At 48.9% G+C, this 24,270-nt stretch overlaps 1 protein-coding gene across 2 annotated transcripts in view; it reads right to left on the bottom strand.

The window, feature by feature from the left end:
- Positions 1-24,270, bottom strand: part of Abcc4 (ATP-binding cassette, sub-family C (CFTR/MRP), member 4) — a gene marked incomplete at its 5' end in the record, with an annotated part of 227,137 nt that extends 202,867 nt beyond the window's left edge. For both annotated transcript variants that reach the window (XM_005374108.2, XM_005374109.2), the window contains 1 exon segment: positions 24,085-24,270. In XM_005374108.2, the coding sequence (XP_005374165.1) occupies positions 24,085-24,158 (74 nt within the window).

Here is a 24,270-nt window from a genome sequence, read left to right as displayed (position 1 = left end):
GTTTTCTCTCTGAGCAAAGAGACAGTCACCAAACAATACTGGTGGTCTCTGTGGTTAGAATTAAAATGAATGCATTTTTCTCCACTCAACAATGTCTGCACACTCTTCATCTTTTTATTAATACAGTGACTTAAAATAAATAAGAAAGGAAAGGCTGGCACGCTATACCCTCAGCTAAGCTCACTTAATCCCTTCCTTGGCCCATTTGGGAGCCAGATCTTTAATTCCCCTCTGGTCCTGCCTCACAGTTTGACTTCTTTCTAAGCTCTCCCTGCAGCTAAGTGGGACCCTGCCTCTTGGAAGAGGAAAAAATACATGTGTGCCGTGACCACACCTCTACCCTTCCCTCTTCCAGCCTCAGAAGCTAGAGGAGGCAGCGACCAAGCATCAAACAGGCAACCGCTGAGACTGACCTAGATCCAGGTACATGTTCCCCAGGGATCCGATTAAAATACAGTCTGATTTGTTGAGTCTGGGGCACAGCCTGTGACCCTGCACGTGTCCAGGGACTCCGGAAATAGCAATACTACTACTACTGGCCCAGTAACCACACTTTGAGTAGCAGCCTCAAAGGGCTGGGGATATAGCTCAGCTCGGTGGTAGAAGAACTGTTCTGCTGTGCACAAGGACCTGAATTTAATCCCCAGTACAACAGCAGAGGGGAAAGGAGGCGAGGGGAACATAAAGAGGCTCTTATGAGGCAGAGCCCCCACTGAAAAGTTTCTGTCTCTGCTGCCTTAAAGACAGTAGGTAAATGATACACGGTGGAAATACACCAAAAAAAAAAAGTCCCAACCGGAAAGAGCCAGCTGACCCAAAACAAAGTTAACTTGGGTCCAAGATTAACTCCAGTCTTGAAGTGCAGCAAGCAAAGGAACCTGGAGACAGCTGCAGAGATCACGCTAGCGTGCAATGTGATCCGAGTTGGCTGAGTGCTATCAAAAACAGTGTCTGCCACCCTGAGTCAGACCAAGGGCTGTAAACAGTAGAGGTCTCAAAGCAGGCGCAGCCACAGTGCCATGAACACTGGCTGAGGACGCAGAGGACGAGGACAAGAAGGTACACACTGCACTGGCCTTTGGTTCGGATCGGCCCCCACCAGCGGGGCAACAGCCTGCGTGGAGGATGTTTATTCTCTGAGGCCACAGCTGTGATTAACAGATTATTAGGCTATAAAACCTCCGCAAACATTTGCATCACCTCAGCCCTTGCACCCTCATAGTCTGGGGTACATGAATGTCACCCTGTTTGTCCAAAATGATCAGGAAGCAGATGAGGCCTGCAAGTGGCTCTCAAGGATAATTTGAGAAGCTCTGACTTGCGATAGAAACTTCTTGGTTACTTAATTTTATATGCCTCTTCTATTTACGTCACAGACATGGGTCCTAATAGGCAGCGTATGCAGTTTGATGTGACATCTCATGAAACCAGAAGAAGGAGCAGGATTCCCAGGGCCTCCAATCATCCCTCACCAGCAGACTGGAAAATAAGCTCAACTCAATCCAAGAAGTGCCTACCCACCCGAGAAGGCCAATCACCACCTCTCTCTCCCCACTAACTTCAGCGGAAGGTGAGGTGAATCCATGAAAACCACATTCCAGCCCAGTCTGTTTAACTGACCGCAAATTTCATAATCAAACATGAAATCTAAAGTAATCCTCTTATTTTCTGTGAGGTATAAGCTCCACCAGGCTACAGGTTGTTTTCACCATTTTTCATTTCTCTGGAGTATCTGGCATAATAGAAAGCTTGTGGCCCAACCAATCTAAATATACCTGCCACTTGACAAATCTCACACACACACACACACACCCATACACACACACACACACACACACACACACACACACACACACACACACACACACACACACACACAGGAACCTCATTCATTTTATGCCCTCAAAAAGACAAGAAAGAAAATATATTTAGGCATAAAAGTTCTAGAAGTTGTAACCATGGCAACTGATTTTTTTCTCCAAATTCAAAAAGTGCTTTATGTAAAACAAGGTCCCCACTTATTTGGAATGTCCCCAAAACTTCCAAGTCTTTTTCCAAGTCTCCAAAGCAATACCACTTGTGTTACAGTATTTTTTTTTTCCTGTTTTGGTTTGGTTTTTTGTTTGGTTTGGTTCGTTTTCATTTTGGTTTTTTTGAGACAGGGTCTCATGATATAGTGCAGGACGGCCTTGAACTCAAACTCACTTATGTAGCCCAGGCTAGCCTCGAGCAATTCCCCTGCCTCAGCCTCCCGAATGCTGGGATTACAGGTGTGTGCCACCATGCCTGGCTTATGTTACAATTAATATGGCAGTTCTCTTTTCCTGACATCACTTTCAGCTTTGACCTTACAGGGCCTCCTGCAATGCAGGAGTGAACCTTCAAGTGCAAGTTCATCCTGCCCAGGCTTAGCTCTGTTAGCTTGGGACACGGGGAAGCCCTAAGTAACACCCTTCATCTTTGCTTCCTTCTGTTATGGCCCCTTTCTGTTCAGTTACGACTTCAGGCGTACCTAGCAGTCAGGCTGTGTGACCCAGACCCTGGAGCAACAGGCCACTGCACACACAGAGAAGCTCAAATGAAAGGTGGCGTGACCCCAGGAGCAGCATTTGGAGCCTTTCCTTCTGCGGCCTGGACAGAGTTTGTGCTAAGACTTGATTGAGCACCGTGGACCCTCCCGCCTCTCACTCCTGACAATCATCCCACAAGCTTGGTCTAGCTCTCTCCATTTCTGCCTCAGCAACTTCATCCCCAGGTGGCCATCAGATGGCCCTCGAGATCACCAAACAGCAAGGTGACTTTTACAGTACACACTGTCTATATTTTAATCTTCTGTATGCAGGTGTTATGGTGTTCTGACTCCTTAAATCTTCCTGGCTGGGGAGAGACTGGCCCTGATGGAGCCAGCCCATTTTAGAGACAGCAATGGCCATGCTGGAACATACTTGTGACGTGCACACACAGCGTAGCAGGGCCAGACCTCCCCCCACCAACCTGTTCACCTCGGGATGCCAAGAGGCCTCTGCCTGAACCTTCAGAGCCAGGTGCAGGCACCTAGGGACCACCGTGACACCTAAGAGCCTGCTGGAATTATTCAGACTAGCCAGTCCTAAACTGTCCCCAGCCCTGCCAGCCTTTCCCTGCAAATCCCAGGACAGACGGCCTCGGCGCTCCCATGGTTCATACGGCTTCTGCCTCCTGACTGCCCTGCTGCTTCCGAGGTAGGTCTGCGTCCTCTCCCACGCCTCCTGTCCTCAGACCTGTGAGGATGATGCTTCTGCCTTCCTAAGCTTCTCATTCTCCTGTGGCCGCACCTAAGAGACCATTATACAAAAGAACACAGAATAGCACCAGCGCCCTTTTTTTCCGTGCTGCTAGGGATTGAGCTCAGGGCTTTGTGCACGTGGGGTTGGTGCTCCACCCCTGAGCTACCCCAGTCCCTAGCCCCCTCTTAATGTAATTCCCCTCAACCCCCCAACACACCCAGTGGAGATCTAACCAAGGGCACTGTGCCACTGTGCTACCTCCCCAGCACATGTTATTTCGAGAGAGGATCTCATGAAATTGCCCAGGCAAGATGCAAATTCGCAATCTTCAGCCTCCTGAATGCTGGAATGACAAGGATGTACCACATTCAGCTTATGTTTAAGGCCCCACAGAAACACTTCCACAGACTTCAGCCACAGCCTTAAACTCCTACAACAGTCCAAAATTATTTTCTGGCGAATGGTATAAAGTTTAAAGAAGGGGATTTGGTTACCATGCTATGATTTCACTACAAGCAAATACAGTATCTATTCAAAGAACTGGAGCCTCGGTGTCCACTTAATTTCTATAACATCACCATTCTGAAGGCTTAGGAGAAAAGGCAAAGGGTTAAATAAGTACCAAGTGGAGTTCGCATTTCTGGTACTTCTCCATGAGCTAATAACAGGCATTGCTTACACTCCATAAATAAAACACACGATGGCTTCAGGGCTCTACGGCAGAACCACAGGTGTGATCCAGAAGTCTGCAATCCCCCCACTGGCTTAGGACAGGAAACCAGTTCTGCATGCAGATGGGTCCCACTTCTCTATGGCCTTCGCACCTAGGCAGTGCCCTGAGCCTTCGGCAATGACTCGAGGCCTGGAACGGGCTTTCTCTGCAGCACTCTGAGCAAAAACAGTTTGTACCAAAAAATATCGGATTGGGGTACCACAGTTCATGCACGATAGGGAGAACAGTTTTCCAAAACAGTAACACTGGTTGAAACACTGATTTAAACTGTAGTAACATCACTGCCTATTATTTATGTTAAGATAATTACATATCAGAGTCTTTTCTAATTGGACCGCACTATGTCAATGAGACAGACTTTAGGAAAATTCCAGCTGAACCAGTTCATTCTTTAAAGCATTAGGTCAATTACGAACATACCAACCCTCAGCTTGAATAGCTGCATATTCAACAAGAACAAAAAACCCTTTGAAAAGCCTCCATACATGATCAATTGAAGGGTCTATTTAGTAAGAAACAGAGAGAAAACTCCACGATGAATCGCTGGGTGGTTTCTAAAACAGCTTCCAATGCTCACTGAAAACTGTTTCATGTAACCACAGGCGCCGACAGACGTGGAAAAACAAAGGCAGCTGAAAACAACACCAGTGAGTTCTGTAAGGCTTGGAGGCCACCCTGTGAAGGAGAGCCTTCCCTCAAGAGCGGCCTGTCGCTCACACCGGGTTGGCCTGGCTCGTCCCTCCATCCTATAACCACGTCCAGCTTTCCGAATGTCACTGCCAAGCTAATCTAGTTCGTCTGGCAGCCCCTTCTGTCCCATCACCAAGGCCACCTATGCCTCAACGGAAGGAGGGGACAAAGGGCAGACAGCGCCTCACACAGGCAAATCCTCCCAATGAACACGCATCCCCTCACAGTGCGCCCCAAGAGCAGAGACAGGGCCACCGGCTCTGGGTCTCTCTCTCCAAAGAAGCCAAACTCCTCCTCCCTCGTCCTCACGCAAAGAGCCTTTCATCACAACCACTGCTCACGGGTAACACTTTCTACCACACACTGGAACACAGTGAAATTCTTTACTGGGAGTCCCAACAGAAGAATAGCAGGAAACTAGAATCATTACACCCATAAACTCCATTCGACTCCATGCCCACCATGCAACACCACTTTCCTGGGTTCTAGATCCCAGATCCCAGTTTTCTCAGTGTTCTCATTCACTCAGGCAGGGAGGGGACCATGCTAAAGGGGCAGGCTCAGGACAGCAGTGAGAGTCACACAGAAGTCAGCAAGGAGCCACAAGAGGATGGAAGCGATAGCAGCCAGGCCCCTGAAGTGACAGGCAGGGGGCTAGGACGTTCTCAGCAAAGAGAACAGCTGTGCAGAAGCCCTGAGGCCTATGGCTCACAGAGAGGCCATAACCACCGAGCACGCTGCCTCCGCCTCTCAGTGGGCAGAGACGGTAAGAGAGCCCTGAAGACGGGGGAACGTGGCAGGCCCAGCAGGAGAGCATCATGCATGCTACTGTTCCCTTCTGTCCACACTGCAGGGTTCATAAAACGCCTTCAGTTGACAGCTAAGGAAACTGGTTCAGATGGAGCTGGACCTAGATCTCAGACATGAGGATGATCCTCCCACATCAGGGCTGAGAAACCCGCCTCCGCAGCCTCGGCTGCCCCGGCAGGATGTAGGTGCCTCCCAGGCCTACTGCTACTCCCCACCCACCCCAACAGGGGTAGACCAGCAGAGGGGCGAGGCCAGCCAGGAGATGGAGGTCGATGTGGCCACGGGTGTCTGCCAGCCCTGCCTCGCTCAGGATGCCCTTGGGTCTTGGACAGCAGATGAGGTCCCCTTGCTCTAGCTTTTTGCCTCACACCTTGGAAGCCAGCTGCTTATCCACAACCACCTTCACTGGCAGGGCTCACCCAAATCTTCTGGGGATCCCTATGGCCTCCACATACTAGACCCATGCATGATGTCCCAGGTGCCCATCAGCATTTCCCCAGCTCCCACAGAGCCTTGGGGCTGACCGAGCACTCAGGCAGGGGCTACAGCAGGTGAGTCCGACCCCCACCAAGGCCACACCCTTCCCCTGGAGCTGCCACAGCCACCACTCTCAAGTACAAAGCAAAGGAGGCCAGTCATTTCTGCAGCTACCCACTCAAGAGTGGAGTGAGGTTTCCACTGTTCCCTGGGTAAAGGTGAGCAACTGTTTACATCATCCTGTGCACAGTTCAGGGCCTCTGGTCAGGTGGAGGGGAGGGAGCATCTCTTAAGGAATGGGAACTCCAGCAGGGTTACTTACTGATCAAACTCTCATCGGCCCTGGATACTCAGAACTGAAAGGAGGAGCTATCAATAAATACAATATGGTAAGGGCACACCTACGTCACCTGGTACAGGGGAAAAGGACAATCTAAAAAGAGACTGCCAGGCGTGGTGGTGTACACCTGTAATCCCAGCCCTCGGGAGGCTGAGGCAGGAGGATTGCTGCAAGTTTGAGGCCAGCCTGGGCTACACAGTAAAATCAAGGCCAGCCTGAACTACATAGAGAAACCCTGTTTCGAAAATCAAACAACAAAAATGCAAACAAAACAAAAAGGTCATTAAAATTTGTACTGTTACTCTAATTTCATGGTCAACCAGGTTATTATTATCTTTTCTCCTTTTGCGAAAAGAAGGCAGGGGGAGAGAAGCTGTCACACTGATAAACTTCGGAAAGGAGAGGATGAAGAAACAGCACACAGCACACAGCCTGATAGGAGACACAGATAGTATGGACACAAACACTCAAGTGCCAAAATCCACTGGGCACCAGGCCACACTTCTGAAATGAAGATTTGGCCTGAAAAATATCAACAGCAGATTGCCAAACCTAGAAAAGGAAAACTACTTCTGTAGTATAGTACGCTTCGCTTCGAGAGGCTCAGAGGATTCAAGGACAGGAAAGAAACATAAAGTCACTTGAAGCACCATGTGTTCCAGAGGCCTTTCCCGAATCGCCCTGGCTCTTCACGCACACGCCCCGGGACGTCACTCGTCCTGCTCTATCTGCTTTGCGTGCAACTGTGAAGATCTGACAAAGGGAATCAGACAACCCAGCCCCTCCTGTACTTGCTGTGTTGTTTTTGGCATGAAATGTAACCTCTCTGCACCTTTCTTCTGTGGGAGACTTCGCCTATGGCAGTGCGCTCCTACCTGTCCAAGAAAGCTGCCTAGAAAGGTAGGAAACTGTCATGAAAGTCTTGCAGGTCCTGGAGTGCTCAGAATGGGTGGGCCGGGGTGTGAGGGACCCGGCCTCTGTTTCTAGGTCACAAAGGTGACCCTAATCTGCAAACAGCCCCAAACCCTCTCTGCACATGGACTCGTAGAAGTTGGAAAAAGGGGCTCATTTGTGGAGCCCAGTAGAAGAAAACAGAGGGGAGGCGGGGCAGGAGGCAGAGGAGGCCTGGGGAAGGGCGTGTGTGGGAGGACATGTGGGCTGAGACCTCCCAGTCCTGCTCACCTGCTCCTGGGACCCGCAGAGCCCCAGGTCCTGGGTGGCCTGCTCCCTGCCCAGTCCCCCAGGGCAGGATGAGCCCCACAGAGGGACACTCCAGCCTCCACGCTTGGTATAGCGCACCTTCAACATTCAAGTTCAAGTTCACCTCTCCCTTCCTGGAAATCCTTGCCAGGAATAAGATCTGCAACCAGGAGCGGGAGGAAACGGCACCCTGGCTTTCTCCGTGAGACCCTGGGTGTGTCACTTCCACCTGCCTTAGCCCCCAGTTTTTTATCTGTCACTAATTTCTCAAAGTAAAATGCTCCAAGAGAATTTAAGACACACCATCAAAATGGCTTTGGGTTCACCCAAACTTGGCCCGTCAGAATTCAGTCTAACCTATAAAAGCCTCATTCTCCTGCAGCCTGATGCTTTCCATAGCACCCGTCCCTCGCTGTTGTTCTGCTCTTTGTAAAAATGGCAATTCCCAGAAATCAAAGGCCATTAATTCCCGCTCATCTGTTCCCGAGCTCTGTGGGATCCTTTCTGACCGGCCCTCATCCCTCCAGGAAGGGGTGCTCAGAAAATGCACCTCCTCCTTACAGGAAAGGAATCCCTCCCAAGCAGAGCTGTGGAGATGAGGTGGCTTTGTGGAATTTCCCTTCAATTGACTTTCTGGGCAGCTCCCTGCAGAAGTGACCAAAATCCACTCAAACGAGGGAGAGGAAGAGAGAGCGTGTTCTGGCTTTCTCCAAGAGTCTAAATTTCTCTTTCAAAAGTGGTTTAAGGAAAAACAAGTACTGCATTATCTTCTAAAGGGCGCGAGGAAAGAGGACTTTCAGTTTGTTTGGAAGAACAATGAAGCCATTCCTTTTCTCAACCATTAATAGAGGAGATTCTAAGGACTTGCGTGAGGTTTTCCCAAAAGTAAAATACTTGGGGCAATTCACACGTAGATGGAAAAGAGAAAGTTCAGAGAGCCTGAGAACACAGCAGCTTACACGAAACGGCTTCACGCCAGCCGCACCCCACCTGGCACCGGGGAATGACACCAACAGTAATAATGATCTAATTTCAAGAGCAATAATTATACTCGGAACACCCAGCCTGCTTGTCCAGGGACAGAATGTGCCCTCCTGCTCCGTATTAATCCACAAGCTCACTCAGGAGGGTTTATGGGAACTGGCTCTACCTCTGAAGAGTTTTAGGAATCATTCCTCAACTCAACCCCAAACTTATGAGGGGAAGGGAGGATCTATAAAGAGCTGGTTACATAGGGAGGCAGAATCCTGGGAGTTCAGTCTAACAGAGGACAAACTACTCAACTACGACAATGCAGGAAGCTCTGATAAATGGCAACTGGCAGCCCTGAGTCCAGCCAAGGCCTCTGTGAGGTATGTGAGTTGCATTAACCTGCTCAGGCTGCCATAAGAAAAAAATACCACAGCCTGAGTGGCTTAAATAACAGAAATTGTGCTCACAGTTCGGAAGGTTAGAAACGCAGGATCAAGGAGACCACAGGAGTGGTTTCTTGTGAGGCCCAGGCCCAGGACCTACAGAGCACAGCCTTCTGTCTTCACATCGTCGCCCCCTGACACTGAGGGTGTGTCCCGAAGTCCTCCTGGACTAGGATCCACTCTAAGGACCTACTTGACCCTTAACGACCTCCATCTCTACACGCCATCACCCTCTAAAGCACTGCAGGTGAGGAGTCCAATAGGTGACGCCAGGGAGGGACAGTTGCCCCCAGTATAAATGGGTGCGAAGAGCTCAGGTCCAGAGCTACTGGAGAAAACAGAATTCCCACTGGCCAAACTCTGAGGCTGAGGCAGAAAAGACCCCACACGGGGCCGGGGGGCCTTCGCGATGCACCCTCAAAGCCACCTAGGTTTGAGGTGGGAAGGCAGGGACTTCAACTGTGGCTCAGGATGGATTCCAAAATCAGTTAAGCAGACCTTGACCGTGACCAGACCTATTTTATTAACACATTTCTGCCAGTTTGAGCCACCAGTCATAGAAGTGGTACAGTCATGCATGTACCATTGATGATGGTTCAAGACCCCGGCTGCCAGACATACAAACTATGCTCCTGTCATGAACGTGTTAATAAATCAGAACAGAAAATTATCAGTACACTGTAGCTCTATGTCCCAAGAGCATTGTTTCTTGAAATGAATTTCTGTTAAAATACATGCATATTAAGTGAGTGTATGTCAGGCATGATGCATATTAAATGAGTGTGTGTCAGGCATGCCGGTTATCCCAGCACTCAGGAGGCTGAGACAGGAGGATTGCAAGGAGTTTTAGGCCAGTCTGGGCTACATAGTGAGTTCAAGGTCAACATGAACTACAAAGCAAGACCTTGTCTCAGAGAAAGAAAGAGAGAGAGAGGGAGAGATTAAATTTGTGTATAGGACAGGCAAAGTGAAAACACAAGTGTCTTAGGTCATTACATGTAATACACAGAATGGAATCAAACATTTAAAGACTGGTTCGAGCCAGGTGTGGTGGCACACACCTGTAATTCCAGCACTTGGGAGGCTGAGGCAGGAGGATCACTGCAAGTTTGAGGCCTGGGCTACGTAGTGAGTTTAAGGCCAGCCTGCACTACAAAGTGAGACCCTGCCTCAAAAAAACAAACAAACAAAAAAGTTCTATGGTAGTGGTTCTCAAACTTCAGCTGGTATCAGAATCATCGGGAGGCTTGACTGTAGGACAACAGGGCCCCTGCCCAGAGATCCTAGTGGGGCTTGAGCAACTGCTTTTCTACCAAGTCCTCAGCTGCTGGTCCCAGGACCTCTTTGGGAACCGCTGCTCCAGACCTAATGAGAGTCAGACTCACAGCCACTGACAAGTGGCTTCAGCGTAGACTGGCTGGGGATCTGGGCTCCACAGGAGTTCCTCAGGCCCTCTCCCTCCCTTCCTTTCAAAATGGTACCGTCTTCTCCAGGGGCTTCCTTCTTATCAGTTTGAACCATGACTAAACCCTCACAGGCCCGGAGAAGAGCCCCTCCTCCCCAGGGAACCAGAGATCTGTCCATGGTCAGCCTCCCAAGAAGCCGCCCACAGTTCCGGCACCCCGCTGGGACCTCTCCCCTGGATCTGCAACCAGCCCCAGCCTGGCTCCCTCCGCCTCTGCCCTGGGTCCCAGTCCTGTCGGGATCTCCTGCCCAGAGGAAGCGGACTGCAGGCTTCAGTGTGGCAGCTCTGGAGCTGCACAGTCTGGAGTCAAATCTTTGCTTTGCCACCAGGGCAAGGTCTTCACCTCTCAGTGGCTCAGTTTCTCCTCCTTTAAACTAGGGGTGATGAAGTACGCCTTAGAGGAACGTCAGAGGAGAAAACTGGGTTTTAATTCACAGGCAGGGCTGCCCGGGTGTTTACTGTGACCGCGGCAGCACCACCGGGGCTGGCCCAGGTCTCTCTGCCCTGGGGCCCCCACTCGCTCTCCCTGCTGATGCGGAGGAAAGATTTAACCATCTCTGCATGTGGCTTGGACCAGGTTTTTAGAAAGCTTTCCACTGGGTAAGGCTCTGACCTTCTAGAGCCGTGCTGTCCATAGAACTTTCTGTCATGATGGGGGCACTCTACCTACACGCAGGGAGGGAGCACAGGTTGAGAGTCCTTTTATGGCTGTCCTTTGGCATCTCCTTCCTTGGAGGGGAAAGTGGAACGAAGGTGAATCCCAAGTAGGTGAAATGGCAACAAAGTTGACCCGTGTGTTCCCTCAAGTACAGAGACCGAGCCGCTGTGCGCCAGGCCTGGCTCGGGCACGGGGCACACACTCGGATGAGCACTCGGGCAGGCGCTAACCCAGCCTTCACAGCAGACACCACAGACAGAAGAGTTTCCAGTGTGTCTCCCACGGGAATGCAAGCCCCTCAGGGCAGGGACTGAGCTGGCTCCTCACTCTGTCCCCCGCACTTATATCCCAGAAAGGCAGCCTCACGTTGCAGCCAAGAGCAAGGACTCCTTCCAGGCAGGGTTTGAAGCCAGGCTTTGCCATACGTGCGTGTCCATGGGCAGGAACAGCGCTTAGCACACGGGTTTGTGACTGGGATTAAAATCATAGGGTATTTACAAGCTCCTTAGGCAGCTCCCACCAACATGCAGCGCGGCACGCTGACAAAGTTCGAAGGGAAACAAGACCAAACCCAACACCTGCCATGTAGCAGGGTCTGCATCCCTTGCATACAGGGCCACAAGTAGGTGAATGCACAGGTTTTCAGGAAAGACTTCGGTTGAGAGACAGGTACATGGGGCAGGAGGAGCACGAGCTAAGGGAGCGAGCCAGCCGTCAACAGGAGTAGACAGGGAAAACCACTGAGTGGCTGTCCAGGAACTATCTGTTGGAGCAAGGAGGGACAGTAAGTGGGCACTGTGCACGGAGGACATCAACTGCCATCAAGGCCTGGGCACAGCGACAGCCCGCGGAGCCGGGCTGTGTGAAGACAAAGCTCAGTGTGGGTGGCTCCCGTCAAGGCCTGGCCAGGGACCAACTTCCCTGTCACAGACCACAGGCTCCGTGCATTCACACAGCCCAGGTCCCTGGGCACAGCGCTGTGGGGCGGGGAGGAAGTCAGCCAGCAGACGCGGACAGACAGGCAGTGTCTGGCACGCCACTCCACTGGGAAACCGCTTTCTGCAGGAGTTCTGGGCGATGTGGTAATACCAACTTCTAATTTTCAAAGTACTTCCGAGATAATGGCCCACTTCTGCATATGAATTCGATTTCCTTTGCTGTCTTTAAAATACATTTTCCTTGCTAGGGGGCAGTTACAAACAGGATAGGTACCTATTCATGGGAGACAGGTATTATACACTGCACTACTTCCATATTATTTCCCTGCTCAACTAGAGGTAGGGAAAAAAGTTAGTGTAGAACTTTTTTACTTTATTATCTTTAAAATATAATCTTGGACCGGGTGTGATGATATACACTGGAATCCCAGCATTCCAGAGGCAGAGGCAGGAGGATTGCTGTCAGTTCAAGGCCAGCCTGGATTACATAGTGAGTTCAAGGTCAGCCTGAAATGCACAGCGAGAGCCTGTCTCAAAAATAAATAAATAAATACATAAATACATAAATAAATATAATATAATATAATCTTGGAATATGCCATGAGAAAGTCTCATTTTACCAACCTGTGGGAGATGCCAAATCCCAGAGCAGTCACCTATCATGTCCAAGGTCACACAGCTGCTAAGTGCAAGGTCATGAACTAGCCCCCCAGGTCTTCTGCCTCACGTCTGAGACTCTTATCATATCTTGCGTCTCACTTGTTCCTATGTAAAGTACAGCGATTCCAAATTCAAACAGACCAGAGTAAGACTAAAGTCATAATCTAGACACTGACCTAGGAACTGAGATTAGAATGTAGATAGAAGACACTGGTTTCTGATCCCAAAGAGCGAGACACTGAGTTTAAAGCAAAACTCACAAGTGAATAATGCCTTGTGAGCAAAACTCATAAGTGAATAATAATAAGAGTCACTTAAGGCAAATAAAAAAAGACATGATCAGAACAACTTTGCAACAATCCCAGCAAATATACTAGGCACCTACATACACTACTGCAAAGTGGTATCTATTAAGAATGCATCAGCTTCACCTATGAACAAAGTAGGTTGCTGAACGCCCCGAACTGACACAAATGCCTCATTTGGGTTCTGCAATACTGAGGACCCTCTAGACCCAGCCTACCATGATGAACAACTGATAACCCCTCCTTCACTATTTAAAGTAGGACGCCTTGTGTACCATCTTGAGAGCAAAGGCACACAGTCTGGCTGGCAGAAGGATCTCATTAAGAGGTGACCTTAACAGAAGGGGCCAACCGGGCTTATCACATACATCATCTCAATCACATCCTGACCATTACAGTCCACCAACGAAGATCAGCAAGCAAAAGCAACTTATTAGGTGAGCACTTTCACACTCACAAGTGTGGAATTTCCACTCTATTACCCTCACAAGCTCAATCAATCTCTGACCCAGGGTGAAGAAACAAATACTACAGCAACACAGAGGCTGAACTCATACTCAAGATTCCACTGTACCTGACCAAGTTGCCAGCTCTACTGTGTCTCCCTAGATGACCTCAATGTGGCTTTTCCAGCCTCAGTTTCCTTCGCCTATAACACGAGGACACAGCTGCCCTCCCTAGGGGTGGCTATAATGACCAAAGGACTCTATCTCCAGGATCCCTGGAACCCAGTAAGGCCACTCCCCCACTGCCACCACTGAGCGCCCATGGGACGAGTGCGTCCCACCCCAGCCTCGGTTCTCATGCAAGTTATCGAGAATACCCGTTGGCCAGGAAAATGGAATACACCCAGAAATGCTTGTGATCTCTGCTTGTGATTCTTCAAAAGCTGGTAGCTGCCTGGCCTTCAGCTTTAATGTCCATCAGAAACTCCAAGGGAACCACTTAAAAATACTGATGCCAGGTATCACCCCCAGAAATTATGATTCGAAAGAACCAGGCACTGGTATTCATGTGGCTGCACTGGTGATTCAATCATAACAAAGGCTGAGAAAGAGTTGTGTATTAACTGGAAAGAACTTAAGGACTGGCTGTGCTTAGCATGTACAAGGAGGGGTGCAATATATAAGTAGGTAATGATATCACAACTGCACGTATTGCTGATGATGTCCGGATTTTCTCTCCAGCTCTCTCCCGCCAGAGCCCCTCATGACTGATTTCCTACTCAGCAGAATGTCCAGCAAACACGCCAAATTTAACATGGTAAAAATAAATTCCTTGCCCCTCCAACCTGTTCCTCCGCAGGCTTCACCATCTTGCCCATAGCTCAGACCAAATCCTCGGAGAAACCCCTGACCCTCTTCCTTTCACACACTACTGTGTCTTGAGCATGAAAGACCCCTCCGTCAGCTCTACGCTCAAGTAAGGTCACAGGCTCTGACAACACATTTGACACTGCACGGCCAGCAAGCCTAAAACATTAACCCTCATCCACCGATGGCGAACCTTTTAGAGCTTTCAGCGATACAAACAGCCTGCTGTGGCACATGTGGCCTAGGTTCACCACCACTGACTACGCCCTGTCTGGAAAATGTCTGCGGGCACCTGCGCTAGCCATGTGGGGCAGAGCAGTGAATAGAGAAGATAAGAGTTCCTGTAAATGAATGAGCATGGATGTGTTCCAGTGAAACACAATTTGCAAAAAGAGGGCGCTGGTTGCATTTGACTGCAGGTGTAGTTTGCCAACCTTTGGTTAGAACATTAGCTCAAACACAATGAGCACTTGAAAAGGTCTGTATGGCTGGGGATGTGCTTGGTGGAAGACCATTTGTCTAGCACATGAGACCCTGGGTTTGATCCTTGGCACCCAAAACACACACAGACACACATACACACACACACAAAGATCACTGTAGAAATTAATTAAAACACTATCCTCTGCTCAGATCACAAGTAGAATACTACATCTCATTTTAGCATAAAATAAGCAATCCAGTGTAAAAAAAAAAAAAAAGTAAAACAAAGACAGTGATCTGGGCATAGTGGCACATGCCTGTAATCCCCAGCATTCCAGGGGGTGAGGCAGGAGGATTGCTGCAAGTTGGAGGGCAGCCTGGGATACTTAGTGAGGTCAAGGCTGGCCTGCACTACAAAGTAAGACCCTGTCTCAAATCAACAATCAATAAATTAAATTCAATTAAATTAAGACAGTGATACATTAAAGAGTATTCAGTTCACCCAGATGGGTGAGAATGTAAAACCCTACCATTAGGGTTTTCATGGAACTGGAGACATTTTTGTACGAAACAAGATTTAATGGCACCGTGACAGCTCCCCAAACACCAGCAGCATATGATGGAAGGTGGTCAACTTGCTGTATGTGCAGACCAGAAAAAAGAGGTAAAAATGGGCAGGAACTACCAGAAAGAAAATACATCATAATTTTGCATTTTACTCTGAGGTCATAAAAGTCAAGCAAGAGATTTTCCTATTGTCCAATTCCTGGAAGGGGTTCCTATTCTTAGTATGGGCTAAAAGATCTCTTTAAACTAGTACAAGTTGAGTAGCCCTTGTCCAAAATGCTTGGGACTAGAAGTTTTCAGGTATCAGAGTGTTTTGGATTTGGTAATATTTGCATAGACTTTACCAAATGAGCAACCCTAACCTAAAAATCCGTCCGGATGCAAAGTAAACACTGAAAAATCAATAGCATTCCTGTACACAAACTCATTGAGAGAGAAATCAAGGAAACAACACCTTTCACAACAGTATCAAGAAAAAAATGCCAATGAATCAATCTAACAAAGGAAGTGGAAAGATCTCTACACTGAGAACTACAGCACTCTCAAAAAGGAGATGGAAGCAGATTCCTGAAAATGGAAAGACAGCCCGTGCTTGGACAGGCAAAAACTAACAGAGTGAAAAAGGCTGCTATCGTGACCTTCTTCACGGTAGCCCACACTGCCTTCTCCAGGTGTCCGTTTATTGCTTCTGCTTTTTCTTCCCTTACTCAACCCAAGCTTGTTTCTCCCTCACTCTTCACTTTCACTTTCTTGAATAAACTTGGCCAATGCGTTTTGCTCATTTTGCTCATTTTGCTCATTTTGCTCATTCTTTGTTTGAGATGAGAAGAACCTGGACTAACCGCAGAGGGAGAGGCAGGCAGCCCAGAACCTGGTAATAACATCTGTTGGCAAGTCACTTGTAGAAGGAGTTACATAATACCTTTATAATACCTACTACAAAAATAAATAAATAAAGGCCATACTCCCAAAACTATTGTACAGATTTATGGAATCCCAATCAAAATACTAGCAACATATTTCACAGAACTAGAGAAAGCAATCCTAACACTAATATGGAACCAGAAGAGACCTAGAATAGCAAAAGCAACAAGGATAAGGCAGAGCACATCACAATCCCTGATCTGAAGTTACACTATAAAGCTACTCTAATAAAAAACAACATGGTACAGGGAGGTTTGGGACAGACCCAAGGATCAATGGAATAGAAAAAAAGATGCAGAAACAACAGCAAACACACTCAGGTACCTTACCTTTGACAAAGGCATCAAACACCTGCACTGGAAGACAACCTCTTTCATAAATGGTGCTGGGAAAACTGGCTTCCCATGTGCTGAAACTGAACCTAGACCCGTATCTCTCACCGTGCACTAAACTAAAATTGCAATGAACTGAAGATCTAAATATTAAAACCGAAACAATCTGCTAGAAGACAGACTGGGTAAAACTTTTGAAGACATAGGTATAGGCAAAGACTTTATGAACAAAACCCTGATCTAACAGGAAATATTACAAAGAATCAACAACTGGAATCTCATCAAATTAAAATGTTTTTTGCACAACAAAAGAAACTACCTATGAATGGGAAAAAAAATTTATCAGTTACTCCTCAGACACACTTCTAACATCTAGATTGTATAAAGAAATCAAAAAAATCAGACCATTCAAATTTCAAGACCCAATCCAAAAATGGGCATCTAAGATGAATACACACTTTTCACATAAAGTACAAGTCGCAAATAACTGTACAAAAAAAAAATGCTTAACATCATTGTTCATTTGAGAAATGCAAATTAAAACAACACTGAGATTGTATCTCACTCCAGAAACAATGGTTATCATCAATAAATTAACCAATAACAAATGCTGGCAAGGCTATGGGGAAAAAGGAACCCTTCTCCACTGCTGGTGGGAGCGCAGATTGGTACAACCACCATCAGTATGGAGAATCCTCAAAAAACTAAAACTAGAGGTTCCATTTGACCTAGTTATGCCCCTACTAGGTATCTTTCAGAAAGCTAAAAGCATCACAGCACAGTGATATGGGTACACCATGTTTATAGAAGCACAATTTACAACAGCTGCCTCTTGGAAACAGTCCCTACACCCATCAGGTGGTGAATGGATTGAAAAAAAGTGGTATTTGTATACCATGGAGTACCAGTGTGCTATAAAGAAGAACAAACTTGCGAGTCATTTGTGGGAAAATAGATGCACCTCCAGATCAAGTTAAGTGAAATAAATCAGACACATAAACTTGAATATCACAGTAAGAGAGGTTTTCAAGTAGGAGGACCACCCACGTGTGTTTTAAGGAAATCTTCCTTCCACTGAGAGAAGAGAGTGAGTTGAGGTCAGAGACAAGCAGGGAGAACACAAGCTCCAAGAAGGCAGGTATCTTTTCCGCACTCCCTGAGGATCCAAACACCAGCATTTGGGAAGCATTCACTGAATGAATGAATGAATGAATGAATGATGATTGATTGATTGATTCCCAGGGAGCACTGTGTGCATGCATCACTGGAAATCAAATCCAGTGATTCACGAATACTAGCCTAGCACTCTACCCCTGAGCTACACCCTACCTCCCTCCCAAAGGCATTTCTAAAGTGCTATCTATAGGATTTGATGTCAGATGAGAGTGAACAGGTAAGGATGACTCACAGGCTTGTCCCTTAAGAAGTTCACGGATAACAGTGCCAACAACCCAAAAGGCAATGCAATGTCATGAAGGGAGAAAAGAAACCTAGCTTCCAGCGCATGCACATGTAAACAGCATAGTCACTCAGGAACGTAACCCTGAAAGGCCTGCTGGACAGTCAGCATATAAATTCACTTATTCAGTGAACCAACATCACTCTGATGATCCAGGTAGCATCCTAGCTGTGACACTGCCACCACCTCCTGCTTCTTGACAAGTTGCCCAGCCCCCTTTGAACCTTTCAAATCCTCATCTGGAAAGTACGATGCCTGCTTCATAGATTGTCCAAGGATTACACGCAAAACTGAACAAAGTTCCAAGTCTACAGGACCCATTCGACAGGTATTAGTGATGATCAATATGACTAGCTCAATGGATCCATCTAATCACGAGTCTCAGTGTGAGGATGTTAGTAGAAGCAATAGCTAAAATGCAGGGTGGCTCAGGGATACAGCACTTGCCTAGCATGTGTGAGGCCCTGGCTTCCCTCTCCAGCACCAGGCCCCCCAAAACATTTAACGCAGATTCCCAAGACCCACCCAGACTTAACAAGGATCAGAACACCTGGGAGATGAGGTAGAAGGGTCCTCCATGTGCATTTTAATAACATATCAAATGCTAATACACATAAGTAAATAGGACTTTCAACATTACAAAAGCAGTTGGGCGTGATGGTGCAGGCCTGTAATCCCAGCACTTGGGAGGCTGAGGCAGGAGGATTGTTGCGAGTTCGAGACCAGCTTGGGCTACAAAGTGAGCTCACAGCTGGCCTGAACTGCACAGCAAGACCCTGTCTCAAAAAGACAAAAAAAAAAAAAATTTACAAAAAATACCATGCTAACCCTCACTCCTATGCTAAGTTCCGTTTCTAGTTATCCATCTATTCTCATACACCACCCCACCCCACCCCCACCCCCGTCTGCCCGCACATGTGTATTTAAAGCTATCTTAAATGATTAACCTTAGGTGGATCTAAAATGCATCTTCCTACCTCTGGGGGCAGAAGTTTACCTTTTCTCCTACAAACCTCCTGGTATTCTCTCCCATAAATAAGTAAACAAATGCTAATGACGAAAGTCTCTGATATTGGAATCCTGTCCTGAGGCACCCCCTTGCCATCATTTCCACAGCCTCTCCCAGTCCTCATCTCTGAAAGGACTGAAGCACAAGAAACATCGTCCCGGAGGGACTCGACCACACGCAGTTTGCAGGGACGGCACCCGCTGTGTCCAATGCCAAAGCCCGGCTCTGCCCACTGCGCTCCTGGCAGCCACCTTCGTACCATCCTTGCACACAGAAACTGTCACGGAACCGCCTGCAGGAGGAAATGTGGCAGCACCTCGCAGAGGGCAACCGGGCTCCTTGAGCCGTGGAAAAGTTCCATGCGAGACTTGTGGGGAAAGTTCACAATGTCCGTGGTGCCCAAGCTCCACACCCTGCATCAGCGGACCAGTCTCGGCCCAGGACAAAGCGGGGTGAGCAGACCCAGGGCTGCAGGGGGTGCAGCAAATTGTCCACCTAACACATCAGAATGGACACTAGGCTACCTCTCATGTGGACCAGATGCAGGACTACAGGGATGAAGGAAAAAAATAAGTACAGGAGATAAACTTATAAGAGGTGTTATAAACCGGGCATGGTGGCCCACCCGTGTAATCCCAGCACTCGGGAGGCTGAGGCAGGAGGATCATTGAGAGTTTGAGACCAGCCTGGGCTACAAAGTAAGCTCCAGGCCAGCCTGAACTGCAGAGGAAGACCCTGTCTCAAAAAAGGACAAAGAAAAAACAAAAAGAGGTGTTATAATGTTTATTTCACTGTAGAAAATCAGCAGTGAATTTTAATACACTTTTGGGGTGTTCAACACCTTGCTTGGGGCAGCAGTTATTGAATAAAATTGCCAAAAGTCACCACACCAAATGTGTAAGGGAAAGGAACTAAGGTGGATGTTGTGGCACACACCACTAATCCTAGCACTCTGGGAAGCTGAGGCAGGAAGACTTCAAACTCAATTCCTGCCTGGGCAATTTAGCAACTTAGCAAGGCCCTGTCTCAAAATACAAAATAAAAAAGGCTGAGGATGTTCAAAGCTCAGTGCAAAGGCCCCGAGTTCTATCCTCAGTCCTACAAAAAGGAGGAGGAGCAAGGAGCCACCTCAAAGCAGACAGAGCCCTGGTGAATTGGTCAATGCTTAGTAGAGTCAGTACGGAAGAGTGTAAGACCCAGAGAATCCAGCTGAAGGCCCAGATCCCACTGCAATGTCGCGTGCAAGTCCACACCAGGAGGCCGAGGAACCTGCGATGGAAGACTGAGGATCTGCGCCAGAAAGTCCGAGGGCCGGCACCGAAGCCTGAGAGTCCGTGCCACAGGCTGAAAGGTCCACGCTGGAATCAGAAGAATCCATGCAGAGAACCAGGAAACGCTGCCCAAGGCAAAGGCGAAGACCAAAGCTCCCCGCCAAAGTGTCTGTGCCCCAGGGCCAGTAGATGACACTGCTAAGCCAAGGACCAGAGCTCCTCCCAAGAAAACGGGAGCATCCTTGGGGAAGGCCGAGCCCAGCCGGAGGAGAGCTGCGGCGCCTTTCCATGGTTCCCCGGAACGCTGCCGACTCAGCCAGCGGGGCTGTCCCACGCCAGCTGACCCTTAATGAACCAACACACCTGGAAAGTCAGCCCAGCTTTCATCTACAACATTTGGATCTCCGTTAACGAAGAGTAACAGCAGATTCTTAAGAGATGTCCCCAAAATGGTACCAAAGCCACACAATTTCAAGATTTCTATGCACTGAGTAAAGGCCTCCCACAGCCAATTGCTCTAAGCCGTCTGCGTTTCTACCCTTATGTCATCAGCTTTCTCTGAAACAAGTCCCCAGGCAGTCTCCCGTCACCAGGGGCAGTTTCGACAACAGCACAGGCTTTGCAAGATGGCATTTCACCAACGCAGCCACAGCCAGCCACAAGGCAGCAGGGTTCAGCCACTCTCTGTGGCCCACTTCCGGCCCCAGGACCTTCGACCCACTTCCGGCCCCAAGATCCCCAACCCACATCTGGCAGGGCTCCTTCACTGCTAGCCTTCTGCTGTTCTCCGCAGACCCCCTCGGACCCAGGCCTTTGCAGGGCAGCAGGCAGCCGGACATTACCAAGGTACAGCAAGGGAGAGGGACAGTCCCTGAGAGTCTCCAGGACTTGGACAATCTTGTTCCTGGCTGGACACAGTTCACAAGCTACACCCCTTGTTTCCAGTAACGGGAGAATTACTGAATAAACAGTAATGGGGAAAATGTGCTACTTTGGAAAAAATGGGGGCTCTTTTAGAACAAATATGAAAAGAAATTCTCCACTGTACTGCTAGAAATGAAACAAGAAAATAGCTAAGAGAAAATGCATATGGAGATTTAGATGATCCTGGGGTTTAAGAAAGACCTGAATGGGCTTGGGGTGGATCTCACCCTCAGAGAACTTGTTTATCATGTCCCTGGTTCAGTCCCCAGCACCAAATGCAAACAAACAAAAGCTGCACGAAAAGAAACAGGCATGAATATGCATGATGTAACCGTCAGAAATAAACGGTGTTCAACAACAGTCGAAGATGTAATGCCATGAGAGTTACCCATCAAAAATTAAAGAACCGAGATTCGAAACCGTTTACAGTTGTGTAAAAAGCATGTGTGTATGGGGTACATGCAAATATGTGCATAAAGAAGTTTGGGAGGCTGGGCGTGGTGCCGCACAGCTGTAGTCCCAGCACTCAAGAGGCTGAGGCAGGAGAATCACTGACAGTTCCAGCCTGGGCTGCATAGTGAGTTCAAGACCAGTCTGAACCACAAAGCAAGACCCTGTCTCAAAAAAAAAAGTTCAAGGGAAGATGAAGAAACAACTAAAGCACCAGCAGGAGGTAGACCTGGCTAAGGAAATAAACTGTCCTCTCCTCTGTTCCTATGGTTTAAAACTTCTCGCAGAAATACAAAACAAAATACTGTTCTTTAAAAATCCACAAACATCAGCAGCCATAGTATATGGCCCAAATCCAATGAAATCTGAGATGAAAAGTAATCAACCAAAAAGAAGGTGAAAATTCAGCTTTTCTTTACAAGGTGGACCTCCTATCCAGGGGCTACTTCCTGGCTGGGCTTATTGTAGCATTCTCACTTAAAGGAAGAGAGATGCACAAGGAAATCACTAAGGGGCCTCCAGCTTTAAAATTCTATGAACTGAGTCAGGCACCGTGGCGCAGGCCTATAATTCCAGCTGCTCCACACAGGCTGAGGCAGGATGGCCACAAGTTCAAGGCCAGCCTGGGCAATTTATCCACAGTGAGACCCTGTCTCAAAATAAAACTCTAAAAACATCTGAGGGTGCAGCTCCCTATAAGGCCCTGAGGTTCAAGCCCTAGTAAGACAAGAAAGTAAGTAAATACAGGATGGCCATCACTGCAGACATCTGACTTCACATAGTCACGCCCCTCTTTTAAAAGTACAGCACTGGATCAGCAACACCAACAGGAAAAGTGGCTTAAAGCCATGAGACAGCCTAACCCGCACATCAGCCTTATCTGGAGCACTGTGGAGACACACCAGGTCCGGCACGCACGCCCCGGAGTCTCCACTGCACTGAACAGGTGTGGAGCAGGTGCCCAAGATTCTGCATCTCTATCAAGTTCCCCGGCGATGCTAAGGCTGATGCAGCCCTGTGGGGAGAAGACTTTCCCGGAGCACAGCAAAAGATGTTTCCCCAGCACCATCCCCAGCAGCAGGGTTTTCAGACTGTCCCTTGGGAAATGCCAGCCTGCTCCCTGCTTTCAGAACAATCTCCCCAGTGGGAAGCAGCTCAACAGAGCAGCTCAGAACACAAGCTCACTCCGGAGCCAGGCAAGCCAGGGGCAGAACCTGTTCTGACACTTACTGGCTCTATGTCCCTAGGCAACACAAAACACAGTATCTCAGCCTGAGTGTCCTCAAGTGTAAAATAAGTGACAATAGTTCCTTCCCCTCCAGCTATCAAATAGACCCAAGTCATCAATGAGAAGTTAGCACACTTTCCCATTTCCCTGAATTTACTTTTTTTGTTTTGTTCTGGAGGCAGGGTCTTGCTTTGTACCTCAAGCTGATCTCTAACTCCTCTGATCTTCCTGCCTCAGCCTCCCCAATACTGAAACTACAGGCATGGGTCACCCTACACCTACACTTCCCCTGCCCCTTCACTTTGAAAACCCACAAACACAAAGTGCATCAAGAGTTCTGTGCCTTACCTAAAGCTACGGAGACGGTTTACTTACTGTTAGTTATTTTGCACGTTAACCACCCCTCACTCTCTAGGAGAGGGACCAAGGAATCGCCAAGAACAGGTCCTGAATACACCACAGTTAAAACAGGCTGGCCTTGAACTCACTTTGTAGCCTGGGCTGGCCTCGAACTCAAGGCGATCCTCTCTCCTCGGCCTCACCAGCGCTGGTCAACAGGCGCGCGCCGCCAGGCCAGGCCAGGCCATCAGGAGTCACTTAGATAAGGCTTTTTCACCTGTTTCCTCCGACAAGCTTAGAGATCTCCGTAAGACCCCCTCCCCTGTAATCACTCAAGGTGGAAAGGAAAATTCCACCCAACGCGGCTAAGGCTGGGCAAAGACGCACTCCTAGTGGCTATCCGAGTCTCAATCAAACGCACAACGTGGAAGCAGATCTCTCTCAATAAGTGTCCTCACTCATACATTAAAAATAATAAAGGGATATTTGACACGCGCGAGCGCACGCACAGCGGAAGCCCGTAGAGCTGGCAGGAGATGTTGGGTGAAGAACATCAAGAGGGGTGGGGACACTACGGGCGGGGGCACTGGCTCAGGACGCCCGCGTTACGCTTTGGTTGCGATCAGATGAAGGCAGCGGCTCCGAGCTGCTTTCTTAAAATGAAACAAAAACCCCTGCGCGGTGGGCGCCCGCGTGGGATGCAGGCGGTTCTCAGCCCGGCAGGGTTCCTCCTCCCGGCAGCTCGTCCTCCCCCTCGGCCTGGGCGCCCGCCCCCCGCCGCCCGGTGCCCTGTCCCTTCCCGGGGCTCGCGGGCCGTAGGAAGCCGGCGGCGCCTAGAACGCGCCCTCGCCCCTGGCACGCGGCGCCGGCACACGGGCGTGCGCTCACCAGAAGAACACGCGCGAGCAGAGGTTGGCGTCCTGCAGCGGGTTGGGCTTCGCCTGCTGGTGCACAGGGAGCATCTTGCCGAGCGGCCGGGGCGCGCAGTCCGGGAGGGAGGCGCGCCGGGGATGCTGGAGCTCGGGCCGCCGCGCCGGTCCGCTCGGCTGGAGCCCGGGGACAGCCGCTTCCGGG

Source organism: Chinchilla lanigera, unplaced genomic scaffold (genome assembly GCF_000276665.1).
Source record: "Chinchilla lanigera isolate Chin_1 unplaced genomic scaffold, ChiLan1.0 scaffold00003, whole genome shotgun sequence".
NCBI classification, from domain to species: Eukaryota; Metazoa; Chordata; class Mammalia; order Rodentia; family Chinchillidae; genus Chinchilla; species Chinchilla lanigera.
Note: the sequence above shows the minus strand (reverse complement) of the source record. Positions and strands in the feature narration are given on the sequence as shown.